This window comes from Notothenia rossii (genome assembly GCF_949606895.1).
Source record: "Notothenia rossii genome assembly, chromosome: 9".
Classification (NCBI taxonomy): Eukaryota; Metazoa; Chordata; class Actinopteri; order Perciformes; family Nototheniidae; genus Notothenia; species Notothenia rossii.
This window is the reverse complement of record NC_136907.1, coordinates 49,931,762-49,950,103: the sequence shown is the minus strand read 5'-3', so window position 1 is coordinate 49,950,103 and position 18,342 is coordinate 49,931,762. Positions and strand designations below refer to the sequence as shown.

The 18,342-nt window shown below is 42.0% G+C and overlaps 2 protein-coding genes and 1 long non-coding RNA gene across 6 annotated transcripts in view; 2 read left to right on the top strand and 1 right to left on the bottom strand.

Moving 5' to 3' along the window:
* The first annotated feature begins 4,669 nt into the window (after positions 1-4,669).
* Positions 4,670-18,342, top strand: part of ripk2 (receptor-interacting serine-threonine kinase 2) — a 46,027-nt gene continuing 32,354 nt past the window's right edge. For 2 of the 4 annotated variants that reach the window (XM_079651299.1, XM_079651297.1), the window contains exon 1: positions 5,177-6,250. The gene's annotated coding sequence lies outside the window, so the exon portion shown is untranslated. Of the gene's footprint in view, positions 5,016-5,176; positions 6,251-18,342 lie in introns of those variants that run through there. The other 2 variants (XM_079651300.1, XM_079651298.1) reach the window with 2 other exon arrangements.
* Positions 6,311-8,573, bottom strand: LOC307020134. Its single transcript, XR_013802777.1, has 2 exons — positions 7,285-8,573; positions 6,311-6,898 (listed from the first exon to the last, which is right to left on the bottom strand). It is a non-coding gene; the product is annotated as an uncharacterized lncRNA (long non-coding RNA).
* Positions 16,009-17,859, top strand: LOC307019895 (general transcription factor II-I repeat domain-containing protein 2B-like; the record flags this gene model as incomplete). The annotated part of the gene is made up of 1 exon (XM_079650996.1): positions 16,009-17,859. The coding sequence occupies one exon, from the start codon at positions 16,009-16,011 to the stop codon at positions 17,857-17,859; it is 1,851 nt and encodes a 616-aa protein (XP_079507122.1).

The window sequence follows — 18,342 nt, the reverse complement described above, 5'->3', positions numbered from 1 at the left end:
CCCTTTTTTCAGTGTATGCAGATGATGGGGCCATATGGATACGGGGAAGAAATGTTCCATATGTGTTTGAAAAAATAGGGAAAGCTATAAAGAAAGTGGAGAAGTGGTCATACAACTGGGGTTTCAAGCTGTCAGCAAGCAAATCTTGCTTTATGAAATTTACGAATAAACGCAAGATGGAGACTGAGAAGCTTACATTATATGGAAAGCCGATGAGTGAGGTCAATGAATTTAAATATCTGGGGCTATGGTTAGATAGTAAATGTACATGGAAAACTCATATTAAACAGTTGGAAACAAAATCCAAAAAAGTGTTGAACCTATTAAGAGCAGTGGCTGGATGTGACTGGGGGGCAGACAAACAGGCATTAATCGACATCTATCGGGCAATTATGAGGACAACACTGGATTATGGGTGTTTAATATATGCAGCAGCAGCACAAACGTCATTACTAAAAATTGATAGGTTACAATATAAAGCGTTACGGTTGTGTATAGGTGCAATTAAGTCAACCCCTACTAATGCAATATTAGTTGAAGCAGGAGAGACTCCATTGGAGCTAAGAAGAGAGAAAATTGCTCTTGCTTATTGGGTCAGGTTAAAAGGAAGTGGGGAAGGAAATATCACAAACAAAATACTACAGGAGTGCTGGGAATATTCTAAGTTTCAGGGGCGTGGGTTTGGATGGACAAATAAAGAAAAAATAAGGACATACGGCATGCATGAGTTAGAGTTTTCACCATCAAATCCATTCAGTAGTGTACCCCCATGGCTCTTTCCAATAGTAAATATAGATGTGAGTATTGTAGAAAAGAAAAGAGAGTGGCAAATAAATGAAGTAGGACTCAAAACAAGTTTGTACCTCAGGAATAATTATCACAATTACCTCAAAATATATACAGATGGTTCTAAAAACAAAGAAGAGTGTGTCGGAATTGGTATATATATCCCAGAATTTAAAGTGTCAATATCAAAAAGAGCATCAGACCAACTTTCAGTGTATACAGCAGAAATGCTGGCAGTAGTAATAGGATTACAGTGGGTGGAAGAGGTCAGACCAGACAGGGTGGTGATATGCACAGATTCATTATCCAGTTTACAAAGCATACAGTCAACAACAACTGCCAGAGAAGACATACTCATAGAAATCAATCACAGCCTGTTAAGACTTCACAGAGGCGGCATAGATCTGCAGTTCTGCTGGGTGCCTGCGCATGAGGGGGTGAAAGGGAACGAGTGTGCTGATAGATTAGCAAAAAGTGCACTACAAAAGGAAATCACATTACCAGTTCAACTTGGAAAAGGAGAAGGAAAAGCAGTTATTAAGAAGAAAGGGATGGAGATCTGGCAGAAAAGGTGGGAGAAAGACCAGAAAGGCAAAGAATACCATCAAGTGCAAAAGACAATTACAATTAATATTTATAAAGAAAGAAACAGAAGGGAGGAAGTAATGATAGCTAGGCTCAGACTAAATCACACTGCATTAAATGGTACGCTGTATGTCATGGGGAAAAGTGACAGTGACAAGTGTGGGAACTGTGGAGTTAGGGAAAATGTGGAACATATTTTATTACATTGTGTCACCTATAGAGTTGAAAGAGGGAAATTAAGGGATACAGTTTTAGAGGCAAAGAGGGAGTGGAATGTAGCGGGTATTCTGGGAACAGAAGGAGAAGGAGTAAGAGCTATCAGAAAAGCACTGTTCACCTTTTTGAGGGAAACTGGGATAGGGAAAAGAATTTAACAGTAGACCATGGATGATTTGTTTTTTGTTTTGTTTTATTTATTTTATTTTATTTTATGGTTTTCTTTTTGATATGCTGGTTTATTAGAGCAGAGGTTCTCAATTGTTTTTCAGCCAAGGACCCCTTACAAGATAGAGAATACACCAAGGACCCCCTCATTCTGATTTGTGATTTTGGGCTATATAAATAAAAATTGACTTGACCTGACTCGACATGTATGTCCCTTGGAATAATCTGATGTAGCCTATTTTTTACACTTCTATAGTCTTAGTTATGTGAAAGAAGAACACAAGAGCAATGTATTAGAAATATATTAGATATGTATTAAAAATATTTGCACCATCTCAACACAGAATACCCATAAAACAATCAATCAATTAGCTGCAAGTAATACTGCACCTAAACAAAATATCAAAGGGAAATCAAGAGAAAAGTGATAATTTGAAGTGCATTTCAGAACACACACACACACACACACACACACACACACACACACACACACACACACACACACACACACACACACACACACACACACACACACACAAAGATAACACATCAAGTGTTTCACTCTTAGTTAAAATTAAATGATTTATAAAAGTCTAATAACAAAATAAATGCAGGCTATAAACAATTGAACACATGCCTGCATTGCAACATATATCAAGTAAATTGCAAAACAACTGCAACTGCATTGCTACAATCCCAAACCACTACTTGTAATGGCAGCCAGCTCTGGACACTATTGGAGTGATGCAAGGCAGTCCATGAAGCTGATTGCTTCTCTCTGCAAGTGAAGACACACATATCAAACTAAATCAATAAATGCAACATACAGTATCTGACATTTCTGTTGCTCACACACATAACCACACACACACACACACACACACACACACACACACACACACACACACACACACACACACACACACACACACACACACACACACACACACACACACACACACACACACACACACACACACACACACATGGTTTAAAGTGGGCGGGAACGATCCAGAACAGCGTTTCGGCACCTTCGATTAATAAGTAAATAATCTGATTGGCAGTTTCATACATAATAATGTCAAGCGAGTTCACAGGGCTGCCAACTCTCACACAATTGACATTTTTCACACGCTCTCAGCCACAAGTCCATTTTCTCAAGCAGTGAAAAACAAATTCATAACTGATAATGTCATGGTGCGAAAAGAGGACACTACTGCACATTGCGCAACAGCAGCACCAGGCAGCAGACCATCTGAATAGCGAGAAATATACACAAATGTATTATATTGTAACTTATTCCCATGCATGTTGCTCAAAGTAATCTCAGTCAGTCTCACTTCTGCGGCTCTCCCTCTCCTCTCGCGCCAGTGCGATGAGCCGCGCAGAGCCGGACACATCAGTGGACTCATCCAATTGAACCGCGAATTTAGACCCTCTCAGTCTTTGCAGCAGTTGTGATTTGATATCAGCAGACATGTCCTAAATTCGTCATCTGCTCTTTAGCAGAAACAGACGTAACATTAACCATCCGTTGTTGTTGCTGGCTGTAGTCCTCGCCCTTCCTCTCAAAAAAAGCCCGGTCTTTTTTTACATAATCTGGATGCTTGGTCTCGAGGTGCCTCTTCAATTTGGCAGGCTTCATCGCCTCATTGGCAAGACACCGCAGGCATATCAGACATTTCGGTTTCCCTTCCACTTCAATAAATCCTTATTGGAGATACTCCTCATCGTATTTCCTTACTTTTGTTTTTTGTTTTTCATTTACTTCATTTGTAACCGTAACCTGTCGTTTTAAAAATCGGTCCATCTTCGTAGTATGCTAGCCGTGTTATATCTCTATGATGCTAGCAGTGGCGCTCTCTGACTGACGTACCAGTTATTGTTGTTTCCATGGTAACGAGTGACGCGCTTGATTTTTAAATGTATAGATTTGTTAGATTAGAACGTAATCTATGAACTATTTTAGATTAAAAAATATATATATATTATTTGTTGAACTATGAAGCCTTTTGTAAAAAAAAAAAAAATGATATCATGATAATTTAAATTAATGAATCTGAAAACTTTTCACGGACCCCCTGGCAGAGTGCCACGGACCCCCGGGGGGTCGCGGACCCCACTTTGAGAACCACTGTATTAGAGGACTGACATGATGATACACACTCGTGTACAGTAGGTGGCGGTATGCAACCAAAAGCTGTTTGCGACCCGCCATTAAAAAAGAGAAGAAGAAAAAGAAGTTGGATGGAAATAAAAGTGTGCTTGTCATTCAAACTCGCGGCTCTGTGTGTGTGCGGAAATAGCGCATTTAGTGTGTGTTAGTGATGGGATTTATGGCTCTTTGAAGGGAGCCGGATCTTATGGCTCCGTTCCTTTCAAAGAGCCGTTCAAAAGAGCCGTTCAAAAAAGCCGTTTTTTTTGGCGGGGTTACTTGGTTTGTCTGTGAAATAATCACCAGGATAATGATTGACTGTATTGCCAGACCTAATGTAAATAATCTGCTTTGTAAACACGACACAAGGGGGCGCCATATCCATGTCATTCATGTCCGTGAATGTACTACTTTGAATTTACCCTCCGTATATTTGTTAAGTAAATAAAGTTGCCTTGCCTTGAATGAAATTCACGCAACTCTTAATATTAGATACTGTGTTTTTAAGTGGCGATGGAGATCATTTGTTGGCCCTGCTTTAAAGGATATTTTGCCTTTACAAATGGTGCGCTTTTTTGGTTGAAGTGCATCAAAATGCTGCTGCGTTTTCGCCTTTGGCTCATTTTCCATCCGAAAAACACGTCGTCTACCTGTCCTGTAGCCTACCACTTGTTATGACTTCTCTCTCTCGCGTATTCCGTTAAGACCCACCCCATCTCACTCCTCCTGATGAAACCTACTAATCAGAGTAGGGGCGGGTCTTCACAGAATACGTTTGGGGAACAAAATCAAGCTTTTTAACAGGCGAGTGGATTTTGGCAGGCAGTGAGTGCGGACTAACAATTGAACGATAACAAGAACGGCTCTCACCAAGTACGACTCGGTTCCCCTCGTTCATACCAAAGAGCCGTTCAAAAGAATCGGCTCGTTCGCGACCGACACATCACTAGTGTGTGTGAGAGAGGGAGAGAGAGAGAGGGACCGGTGCCAGCAGCAGGGACCGTGTTGTTAACATCTGGTTAGCTAGCTCCACTAACGGTCATACGGAGCTGTTTGTTCCACAACAAGCTGGAGGAGAGCTCTCCTCTCAGACTGAGAGGCTCAGGTGAGCTAAAGGACTCTCTGAGTGTTTAAATAGTTAACTTCCGGCGGAAATGAAGTGCATTTGTGTAGGGTTATGGCGCTACCCGTGTTTTGGCGCGTAAACTTGTCTATAGCAACTGCCAGCAACCCCCTGGCGCCGCCCCTGGCTTTAGGAGCTGTAGAGCAGTGGCGTTTTCTCCCGGAGGCCAAGGGAAGCCAGGCTTCCCCTGTTTTTTCGGATTGTAGTTATAATTTAAATAAATAGATAAAAACTCTTTGTTTTGTTTCGATAATTCTCCTCTGCTGTGTGTTGCTGCCGGCCCGTCTCTCCCAGCGCCGTATAGATAGAAGAGTTACGACAGCGGAAGTCCAAAAACGGTTATCGTCACGTGGTTCATGTAGACGAGAATCGTTCCCCGGAAGTTCATGGCGGGCAATGTGAATGCATTGATAACAGGAGATAGAACTTCGACTTTTGGTAATTATTAGTGAATAAAGGTTTTGATTTGCAATATTTATACAACAAATCGATATGTGTATGTATTTACATCAATATGTTTTAAAAAATAAAATAGAATTTGCTAATATTAAGTGATAATATTAGGATTAGTGTGAACAACTAGTTTACATGTTAGGCTAACAGTGCCTTGGTTAAAGAGCCTGTTGCTGTTTATTTATAGCTTTGAATTCTTTCAAACCAATATTATCTTCTTAAACTTGTATAGTAGTCAGGAGCATCACTTTCTAATGTTTATTGATATATTTAGAGGGAGGGGATCTAAAGGAATGCTTCAAAATTCAGGTTAGATTAATTTCTACCATTTTCTTAAATTCATGGTAGTTTCAGTAATCCCATTGTAATTGAGGACACAAGTTATCGAAATGACTAATGTCATCTTTATGGCTTTCAGAAAGGACAGGAGACCGACAGGTGACTATCAAAGGACTAGCAGCAGCAGCATGATGATGATGTTAAATGTGTTGTTTTAGGAACATCCATTGCAAATACATGGAATTCAATAAAAATTGAATAGCATATCATGCAGTTTGTCTGTGCCTTTTCCTCCGTGTTGTCCTGGTTTGCTGTGCTGCCTCCTAGTCGCCACCATGGTTTGCTGTGCTGCCTGGGGATGCTCAAATCGCTCCGAGAAAGGAGTACGAATGTACGGCTTCCCCACTGACACAGAGCGGAGGAAAAAATGGCTGGCTCAAGTCAGCAGGAGCAATTTCACGACCAACAGCAAAAAAATATGTGAGGTAATTATACACAAACACTGCATTTGCACTTTTTCACAAAACGAAAACCACACCATTGGGAAAGCTTAATGTTTTGTTTAATACAAAAAAACAGGGAAAGGCTTGAAAAACACAGAGTTGAGACTCAGGGTGCAGGGTGAGGGTCTCAGTGCAGGTATTCAGGCTCCATTGAATCCCCCTCTGGTTCTTGTGCTGAAAGAGGGAGTAACAGACAGGAGAAAGGGTTATACACACCTATATAGCACACCTATTGGATGGGAAATTGCCTTGGGGAGATAAGGTGTGGTCTTTTTTCCCAACTGAAGTTATGGAACTTCATTATTTGTGAGTTTAACAAAGTATGACAAATGGCATCATACATCTTTAGAAAATATGAAATAAAAAATTGAAGTGAAATCAACCTCTTCTCTGGAGAACAAACTTTGATTTCTCTGTCTTGTGAGTTTGCAGTCTTGCTCCTCCACCTGTAACATCACTGCCCCTCTACCTGCCATACAGTAGGTTACTAACAAGATTACTTATATAATACAGTGATAGAATACATGTTTAGTATGCTTACTTATATAAAACAGTAGTATTAAACTTACCTTGTGTTTTCATTCTCACTTAAGTCCCTCTCCCTTTGACATCAATCCAAAATCAGCTGAGCTGCAACATAATACAGACAGGTAATAATCAACATAATCACAAGGACACAATATGGCTCTGCTAAAAACACTCACTCTTACACGCACCAAACTTTATATTTATCTAATATTTAACTCCCTCCACCCCCGCATACAATCCCGTTTATAAGCCCCTCTTCTCTAATTCAACAATGTTGGACGAAATGACATTAAGAGAACGGAATTTACAATTAAAAGGCTGTTCAACGTGTGCTGCTAACTTGATCCGGTAGCTTTATCTGTTATCTGTAAACGTTCCCTAAATCTACTAATTTAGGGATAATCCACTGACATCCTTTAATACACATGTTAATTTGAATCAGATGTACTGATAATATCCGCAATATAAATCTTTAAACTTCTTCTTACCTTTCAAAAGTCCGTCACGAACGGTCTATTATGCTGCAACTCTACTGGCTCCACGATCCGCCATTGCTGTAAAAAAGTGGTCCATTGGAGTGAACGGAGATGACATAACTCTCAGTCTATACGGCGCTGCCCCTGCCTATATGCCGTGAGCTGATTATCGAGCCTTCATTGTAACAGTCGCGGGTTTACTGTGTGTTTGCGTGTGAGGAGTTTTTTTGTGCGTGCTCTATGTTCACTGGAGTCCAGCACCTCAGCACCCCCACTCAAAATACCTTCCCGCACCTCTGCACAGAACTGTTGAAAGGCTTTCGTCATCAAGTGTTTGTTGTTTTGTGATGGAGAGCAGAATTTTCTTTACAAGCCGGATTAGTCTTTCCCATACTCCGCCATGATGTGCTCCGTAAGGAGGATTGAAGGTCCATTTCACATCCTTTTGCTGGAGGGCTCGTTCTATTTTGCTCAGATTCAACTCTTTTATAGATTCCTTCAGCTCTCTTTCAGTGGCAACGAAATTAGTCCCATTGTCTGACCTCATCTCCAATACTTGTCCTCTTCTGCTGATAAACGTCTGCAGGCATTAATGCATGAATCTGTATCTAACGAATGAGCTACTTCCAAGTGCACCGCTCTGGTTGTTAGACAGGTAAAGATAACTCCATATCGTTTCACAATGCTTCGTCCTCTTTTCACTTCCAGTGGGCCAAAGTAATCCACTCCAACATAATGTGAATGTTGGTAGGTCTGGTGTAATTCTGTCTTTTGGTAGATCTGAAATGTTTTGTTCTCCTGCATTTCCATGCATGCGTCTGCACACAGTACATTCAGATATCATTTTTCTGGCTAATGCATTGGCACATGGTATCCAGTATTTTTGTCTTAACCTGGATAACATATGATTCCTTCCACACTGTGGCCAACTTATTGATGAATATCTCGAAGTATGGTTTTAGAGACATGGTGGTGTTTTCCAAGAATGGTTGGGTGCTTTGCTTCCTCAGGCATTGCCATTTTATTCAGCCTTCCTCCCACCTTTATCAGTTCATTCTCGTACACTGGATCCAATTTATACAGTGTACTACTTCCTTTGATAGGTTTTCCCCCGTTCAAAGTTTCCACTTCCTCTGGAAAAGACTGTTTTTGACAGAAACACAACAATGCTGCTTCAGCCTTATCCAAGTTATCCTTAGAGAGCATGAGACCTCTCATAGAGTCTTTAAACACTCTCATCTCCTTCTCAATCAGCTTTATTCGATTTGGTTCTTTTGCTTGAGTAGAAGTAACTTCCTTCCTCTTCTTACTTAAAAGCAGCAAGAGATGTTTTACTTGAAGGAACCATGCAACTGCTCTTTTCAGTTTCCTCCAATCAGAGTAGTGATGCACTAGCTTGCTTGTGGCATTTAGGTCAGTTGCAATGGTTAGGTTCACATTGAATTTTTCCTTCTTCACCTCTGGATCATCAGGATAGCATTGACCATTTTAAGTGCGTCCGGAAACTCAGGCCATTTGTCCTCAGGTTTTTTTAGAAACAATGGACCATTTATCCAAGTCTCACATTTCAAGAAGGATTCTGCTGCTAATCCCCGAGATGCATAATCTTCTAGATTCAGTTTAGTGTTGATGTATTTCCACTGTGATGTTGCTGTTGCTTCTCTGATCAGACTTATTCTGTTGGCTACAAATGTCTGAAACCTTAGCGTTTCATTCATGATGTATCTCAGAACAGATGTACTGTCAGTCCAGAAGACAGATTTGCATAATGGGATTTGCAGCTCGGTTCTGATCATCTTGTCCATGCGTACTGCCAGTACTGCTGCTGTGAGCTCCAATCTTGGGACAGTGACCTTTTTCAGAGGCACGACACGTGACTTTCCTGACATGAAGGATATGTGAACGTCTTCATCTTCATTTGTCTTCTTAAGGTAGGTGACAACACCGTATCCAATCTCGCTTGCATCACTGAAATGGTGCAATTGTGCAGATTTAATTTGTCCATAATTCTTTGGTTTGATACATCGATCAATCTTGAAGCTTTTTATCTGCTTTAATCCCATGAGCCATCTTTGCCACTGTTTCATGAGAGCCTCCGGGATTTCTTCGTCACACCCAAAATTGAGTTTGCACAACTCTTGTAGGACATGCTTTGCAGTGAAGATAAATGGTGAAAGAAATCCAAGTGGGTCATACACAGAGCAGACAGGTTGAAAGGATGCCTCTCCTTGTGGCTGGTTGAGATTTTAAGCAGACTTGAAACTTGAAAACATCTTCCTCCACATGCCACTGTATCCCTAGGGCTCTTTCTATTGGAAGATTGTCTTGGGTCTCTAAGTCCAGGTTTTTTACCTCTTTGGGTTTTTCACTCTTTAGGACAGTTTTACTGTTGCTTGTCCACTTTGTCAGATTAAAACCTCCCTTTGCACAAAGATCCTTGAGTTCTTCACATAACTTCAAAGCTTGATCAGCAGAAGCGACAGATTTTAAGCAGTCGTCAACATAGGCCTGTCACGATAATTAATTGTATTGGACGATAAATTTTTCTGGAAATTATTGCGATAAACGATAATATTGTCGGCGCCGTTTTAAGACCATTTTAGACATGATGATAATATATAATAATAATTCAAGTACATCCTTTCAAACATAACTTTTTATTGAACATTCAACATTGCAAATGAAATGTGAAATAATATTAAAATATATAAATTATATATAATAAATAAAACAAATTAATTAAATTATAATAAATTAATTAAATCACACACAACCAAAACAATAAATTAAATAGAGTCAGGCTGGAAAACAGAGCTCTCTCTCTGTCTATATATATATAAATAAATAAATAAATATGAGCACACATTATCTCACAAGCAAAAAAAACCTCCTTAAAACAAGTCAAGTGTACAGTTCACTGTCAAAGACCCAGATTCCTCAACAGGCCATATCCAAATCAGTTTTTCTAAGTTTTCGAGCAAGGAACACCAACATGTTTGCATTGTCGGGCGGGGGCTCTCCATCTCCAGCTGCCGTGTTTGCTCCCAGCTGGGAAAACGGAATGGGGTGGTTGTGTTTTAGGTGGTTTAAAATGCGTGGTATTGCCTGCTTTTGTCGCTACCTTTTTTAAACCAATGCGACACACCGCCCGGCTCATTCAAGTCCGTAGGTTTGCCTCGTTGATTTGGTTTGAATCCAAAATACTGCCACACCGGAGAATCGAGATGTGTAGTTAGGTTTTGTAACCAATTCCATTTCACTTTAAATTCCCCGCGAGTAAGTCACACGTTGTCTCCCGCTTGTCGCTCTATTATTAATTTGGCTGCGACGCTGCTGCACGTGCACGCGGAGTGTCCTGACCTGGCTGTGTGTCAGCCCCGCCCCTCACAGCGCGCCTGGCAGCCACAGCGCTCCAGGCTAAAATGCTGGTCACATCTTTATGTAAACGGCAATTTATCGAGCTCAGAAAAGTTATCGAGTCCATTTTTATTTATCGTACGATAAGTCAATTTATCGATTATCGCGACAGGCCTACGTCAACATAGACATTTCTTCCGACGGTGTCAACAGCTTCTGCTGAGAAATCATCTTTGTTGTCTTCAGCGGTTTTAGTGAGAGCATAGGTTCCACAACTTGCTGATGAAGTGGTACCAAATAGATGTACTGTCATCCTGTACTCAGCGAGAGGTAAACTGAAATCTCCTCCTGGCCACCAAAGAAAGCGAAGATAATCCTGATGGGCAGGAGCCACCTTGACCTGATGGTACATCCCCTCGACATCAGCCACGAAAGCTATCTGTTCTTGTCTGAATCGAATGAGCACACCAAGTAGCGTGTTGGTAAGATTGGGACCCTGAATAAGCTTGTCATTTAATGAATATCCTTGATAAGATGCAGAACAATCGAACACCCCACGAATCTTGCCCTTCTTTGGGTGATGAACCCCATGATGTGGTATGTACCACACCTTTCCACTCTCAGGTTTGAGCTGCTCTTAGGGCAGTGGCTGAGCGTGACCTTTTGCTATCACAGCCTCCAAGAATGTTTTATATTCATCATGGAAAACTTTGTTCCTTTTGAATTTCCTTTTGAATGATCCTGCTCTCTGCTCTGCAAGTTTGCGATTGTTTGGCATCATGATATTCTTCTGTTTGGAAGTTCAAGCTGATAATGTCCATCTTTGATTTGAGCTGAATCTGACATAATCTTTAAAAATTGTTTGTCTTCAACTGACATCTCTTTCTTCTCATCACAACCTTTCTCTGGAAAGTCATGATTGTATTGCTGCACCAGCAGCTCACCTAAATCTGTCACTGATATCCGATTAACAACAGCACATGAAGTATTCTCAGATTCAGTGGTTTCCTGATTCAGTCCATTGACAACCCAACCTAGTTCAAACCGGAGAGACGTGATGTATGGAATACATATTTATTGTTACACGTCGTATGAATGAAATGATTGCCATGATAATACAACAGGAGAATGGAACGGTGTTTGGCGATTAGGCCCCGGTTTGCAGGATAATCATTCAGGAGGGAAAGAACCGCTCCGATGAAATCCCCAAAACCAGTGAAGTATAGAATACTGAGTTGAACTGAGTTTCTTACCTTGTAGGGTGACTGCGGTGATCTGGGGATGAAATAATAGATTAACACATGTATGCGGCAGGAGGCCGGAATCACTGCCGGAGCTAACGGGTCATGCTGAGACTCTGACGGCTGAAATCAGTGCCGGTCTTATCTGAAAACGACCTGAGGGTCGCCTGCCTGGCTAGCAGGGCTTGACTACGCCGCCACGAAGGTCGAACGTCCTGCCGAAGCAGGGATCTTGTTTTTTAACAGAAAACAAAGTTTACGGTCGCCCACAGTCCACGAAACCGAAGTTTACAGTGGTGCACAGTCCACGAGACCGAAGTCTACGGGGACCCACAGTCCACAAGACCGAAGTCTACGGGGACACACAGTCCACAACCTGACGTCGCAGGGTATACATTTTACACAGACACATTTGAGCACGGGCCTGGATTAGATACCTGCGTGCAGGAGAATGTAGCCCGTGACATGTAGATGCAACGTGAGACGAGGCATAATTCCCTGTTGGCGGGGGCCCGTGGACTAGGACAGGAATGCAGTTTGAAATTCGATACCATAATGAGACATGTATACGTGTAACGTGTTATGAACCACCACCAGTTATATGCATAAATACCATAGTTAGGGTCTGAGAGATCTTTGGGAAGCCTGTACAGTGCTGATGTCCGGGCGAATGTAGGTTGTGAAGGCGGAGGAGGACCGCCGTCCTAGTTGTTGTAGGGATGAGGTATAATTACCTTGATTGCGGCAGGGTTGCTGCACCTATCCTGAACGAAGCCCTGAAATGCTATTAAGACACCACCACCAGTTATATGCATGTTTACCATAGGTAAACTGGAGAGATCTTGGATTGCCGGCACGAGCCGATGTCCGGGCTAAGAGGGAGATGTAGACAGTGAAATGCAGCTGTTAGCTTGAGTACAATAATGCATGAATATCGTACCCTGGCTTATCATAAGCCATGTGACTGAGCATGAAACCAAATATAATTGAGGTGCAATATACGCAGCATAAAATAATGTACGCTTAGGTAAATACTGAAACACGACCCGCGATATAGGACTAGCTTAATTAGCAGTTTAATTACGCCATGGTGAGACATAGATGCTGATATGCTTGATTGGGTGACTGTCTTCTATCATCTTATGTGAACTTCTCATTCTCCCTGAAAGAAACCCCCCAAAACCAACGGATGGGGCAGCATCCGTGGCTGTGTTGAAGCTTGAAACTGCGGTACTTACTGAGCATTGTGACGGGTAGTAGTTACCCGAACTGCATAACTCCATGCTGTAACACGTTACACCCGACGCTGCCTGGAACTCACCTTAACCCTGAACTAAAGGCAGCAATGCATATAACGAACATCTCGTGAATGTGTTGCAAACTGCCTCTTGCCAGCGCTACCCTGACGCCTGTTTTAGAGGTGAGGCGCAGGGAAAAGAGGCGAGAGCCTGGGCTGTGCAATGAGCCTGCTAGCCGCCTATGACTGGCTACTGAGGCGGGAGGAGAAGTAGCTTCAATGGGATATAGCTTAAGCCCTGCCTGCCTGCAAGAGGGGTTGTGGTTGAAGCCGGAAATGGGTTAAGCTTCGCAAGCGATGAGGGCCCGTTCCGTGTGAAGGCCGGAAGAGCCGCATTTGAGCGGCCCTGATGCCAGTGATGCCCTCTCGAGAGACTGAAGGCGTGCGTCGATTGTTTGCGTGAAGTAGCCCATTTCCATTAAGCCGGAGGAACTTCCGTGGAGCCCGATATCCTTGTCCTTTCCTCCCGCGTCCGGGTTTGCGGGGTGGCCGGCTAGAACCGCTAGCCAACTGGGGAACGCCACCTGTAGCTTAATCTGCGAGACTGCGGAGCTGATGAATATATATACCTGGAGCTGGGACGAAGCCTTGCTGCTGTTGCGTGTGGTCACCTGAAATGACAACTGACAGGAAGGAAGAGCAGGCATTTAAGGAATTTAACATGTTCAGCAATTGGCTGCGGAGGGGTGACGCCCACGCATTTAATGAGGGGGGAGAGAGCAATAGAGTGACGTGTAAGTGACTCATTGTTAGGTCTTCCTTATTGAACTTGCGCTAAAGCTTTCATGACTGTCTTAACAGCAAAGGGTCCTCCATTTTGACTGTTTATTATTTTCCACGGCTCCATTAGCTTTGGTGCATTTGTTCCTATAAGCAACCCGATTTCACAATCCAATTCAGGCAACTTAATCTCTCTTAGATATATTTCCATTTATTTATGGTCTCTTGAGTGGGAATGTGCTCTTTTCCAGCAGGAATCTCCTCTTGTGTGTAGACTTTAGGCAGCTGATAAAAATCATTGCCTTCGATGCAACTCACTTCAAGACCTTTGTCAAAGGAAGTGTCAATCATTTTCTCCTGACCCATTGTTTTTAAGAGGATTTTTGTTCTCTTGGCTTTGGCATGCAAATCTTGTTGAAGGGCTTCAGTACAAGAACTTGCAGTGCTTCCCTGATCCATAAATGCGTAAGTCTGCAGAGTCTGGTTCGAGTTTGACAACTTTATTTGAACTGGGATAATTGGTAGGGTTTGTTGACCACCGGCCCCAGTGTGGTTTCTACCATTTAAAGAGACTAATGCACTGCTTACAGAAGCTGCTTGGGCGTATTTATCAGAGTTTTCTTTTAGTTCAATCCTTTTCTTGTAGATGTGCAATATTGTTGGATGTTTCATTGAACAAACTTCTCATTTCATTCTTTTCTGACAGTCTTTGCTTAGATGTCCTTTCGTTAGACAGCCAAAGCAAATTCCTTGTGCTTTTAAGCAGTCAATCTTTTCATTGTAAGATGTTTTGTTCATCTTACATGTTTCAGAGGTGTGTTCTCCTGCACAAAATACACAGCGCTTCTGAACAGTAATGCCTTTATGGTCTGATTTGATGTTTTGGAAAGGTTTTTGCTCTTCATTGACTCCTGGGGTTGTCACAGTAACAGAACTACTTCCCTTATAACAATGAGCAGGCTTATTGCTGGGTGATTTGTACACTTTAATATCCCTTTTTGGCATGACATCCTGTATGTCTCCAAACATGGGGTCTGATACAATGCGTGCATGCTTTTCAATGAAGTTGACCAATATTGGAAACTTTGCTCTTGTCTTATTGTGTTCATAATATGCATATGCAGTTGTTCTCCACTTTTCCCTAAGTTTAAATGGGAGTTTCCAACCCAGTCTCACAAAAAAACGTGTAATTACGTTGGTCCACAAGGTAGGATGTAGTATTTCTACAAAAACGCCTCTGAAATTGTAAGATCCCTACGTTTATTTTCACCATTCATTCCAATGGCTGGCATCTATGTCACGTGATCTTAACATTTCTCCCTGCAGAAAAAAAAAACATGGCCGAACTTCGTTTTATTCTCGGTGTAAAATGCCTATTTTAAAGTCAGTTTGGCCATTAAAATGCGTTTTGATGTCATTTGATGCGAGAAACATGAGTTGTTATTTCAGATTATGTGTGCAGTGGATGTACATGATCTTTAGTTTTCCTAGTTATTATGAAGATTACTTCAGGAAATTGTGTCTATACAACGTTTTCATTGTTACCAAAGTGGTTGCTAGGGACGCTGCTATCGATATTATTTCTGTTATGTTGTGTAAAATGGTGTTATCTTTATTGCTAACCCCTTCCCCGTCAATGTTGGTCCACAGCGCATACGTATTAGTTTAACAAAATCCGCAATTGTGGCATAGTGTGGTGCCGAGAGATGGGAGTCGGAGGCGGGGTATCAAAGGTACAAGCTAGACTTTTATTTAGCATCTCAAAAACAGACCGGCGGAGACAGGAAGTCCGGCTCACTAAAATGTCCGTGCAGAACAATACCCTAACCCAGCGATACTCAACCCGCGGCTCGAGAGCCGCATGCGGCTCTTTTAAGACTAACTGCGGCTCTTTTAAGTCCCACTTAAAAAATAAAAAAAAAAAAAAAAATCTTTGAAAAACGAAAAACAAAGTCAGAAGAATTCATCAACATTTCATTATCACTCACAAGTCACACATCAGTCGTCGCCCCTCCCCCTCTGAATAGCCAATCAAATATTATGTCAGGTTTCGCGCTCTGATTGTTTCGCGCGAGATAATTGCTACGTCACACTGGGAAAACTATACAGCACTATGCAAAAATGGCTACGACTAAACGGAAATATGAAGAGGAATATCGAACATTTAAAGAGGACTGGGAACTGGAGTTTTTCTTCGTCTCCACCGGTTCGGGAAAATGCACCTGCCTGCTTTGTGACAACATCATTTCACAATTTAAAAGGTCCAATTTGCAGCGCCATCACGACACAAAACACCCGAAGTTTAGTACCGACTTTCCGAAAGGTGGAGAGCTGAGGGCGGAAAAGCTGGCTAGACTCAAACAGAACCGAACTGCTCAAAAAAACTTTTTCCACACTAATACGAGTGAAAGAGCGACAGAGGCATCCTACAAAATCACACATGAACTGATGAAAAAGATGAAGCCATATACTGATGGAGAAATGGTGAAGGACTGCATACTGCTGGCTTGTTCAACGTTGTTTCCTGAGAAAAAAGACCTGGAACGAGAGGCCAAAAAAATGCAACTGTCGGATTCTACTGTAGCTAGGAGGGCATCAGACATTTCAGAGAACATTGCACATACTCTTAAGGACAAACTGTCATCCGCTGAGTTTGTCAGCCTTGCAATGGACGAAAGCTTGGATGTCAATGACACGCCACAATTACTAATCTTTATCCGGGCGGTCAACAGTAAGCTTGACATTACAGAGGAACTGCTTGACATGGTTTCACTGAAAAATGGAACAACGGGCATTGAAATAAAAAACGCTGTGCTGGAAACATTACAGAAGTTTAACATTGGCCCAGAAAAAATCACAGCATTCACGACAGATGGCGCACCGGCGATGCTTGGTAAGAGGAACGGAGCCGTGGCCTTGCTGAAAGAGACGCTTAAAAACGGCGGGGTTGCTGCTGAGGGTATTTTCTCATACCATTGTATTGTGCATCAACAAGCCTTGTTTGCTAAGTTCAAATGTCTGAATGAAGTGATGGCAAATGTAATCGAAGTGGTTAATTATATCAGGGCCCGTGCAAGAAACCACTTAAATTTTAAACTGCTGTGTGAGGAGTTTGACACTCACTATGGAGATTTGGTGTTACACACCGAGATCAGATGGCTGTCTAAAGGACGTATGCTTGCACATTTAATGGACTTGATTGAACCCCTGAAAGCCTTCATTGTCGGCCAAGGGGAGACTTCCCGATTTTCCTTTTTGGATGATAAAGAGTGGGTGCTGTCTGTTGCGTTCCTGTGTGACATTACGCACCACTTGAACAAACTTAATCTCAAGATGCAGGGAAGAAACAAGACCGTGTATGAGCTCTACGCGGCTGTCAAAGTATTTTCTGACAAACTGGATGTACTCGACCAAAGTGTCCGTGGTTCTGATTACCGTTTCTTCCCCACCGTGCAGAAAGTGATGGCGAGGCATGCAGACGCTCTCCTGACCTGTCAATCTCAATTCTGTGAGGTGCTAACTGAGCTCAAGCAAAACTACACATCCAGATTCCACGACTTCAAGGACCATAGCAATATTTTTCTACTTGTGAAAAACCCATTCCTGATTGAAGTCAATGAAATGAAGCAAATAAGCGACCAGCTCGGACTTGTGCAGCTTCAAATGGAGTTCGTGGAGTTAAAGAGCTCAGATGAACTTCAGCGTCAATTTCGGATTACAGATGTCGTGGACTTTTGGAAACTGGTGGGGCATCTACCAAATATCTCCAGACTGGCAAGACGCATCATCTCAATGTTTCCGTCCACATACCGGTGTGAAGCAGCATTCTCTGCGCTCACAAAAATAAAATGTCGCAACCGAAACAGATTGAGTCTGCAGCACACAACAGAGGCCCTCCGGATCGCCGTTTCCAGCGCAGAGCCCGACTTCAAATCACTTGTGCGGCAGAAGGAGTGTCAGAAATCACATTGAGTGTGAAGTAAGCAGGTCAACATTACTCTTCTGACAACCCCTGCTGTGTATAATCTGCTGTTATATGGACTGTGATTATCAGTAAACATGCTGTCTGTTATCTGTTGTTTTGTGTGTTTTGTGGTTGCAGTGAAAATAAGAAATCACAGTTATTGCACTGTACATTATGCTTTTCATTCTTAAGTAACATATTACTATTATCCATATTCTCAAATGCATAAAGGTTTCAGGGAGGAAAGGAGCGTTTTTGGATTGTGGCTCTTGCAAAAATATTTTTTCGTCAATGTGGCTCCTGATTAGGACAAGGTTGAGTACCACTGCCCTAACCCATAGATCCGCGGGTGAATAATGTCAATCACTACAATAGATAAGTTATTTTCCCCTGTGCAATTCTCAATTTACTCAACAATAACACATAATTATCCTTGTGTTTATTTATTTGTTTGATTAATAAACACAAGTTGGAGTCCGTCAGGACCGAGG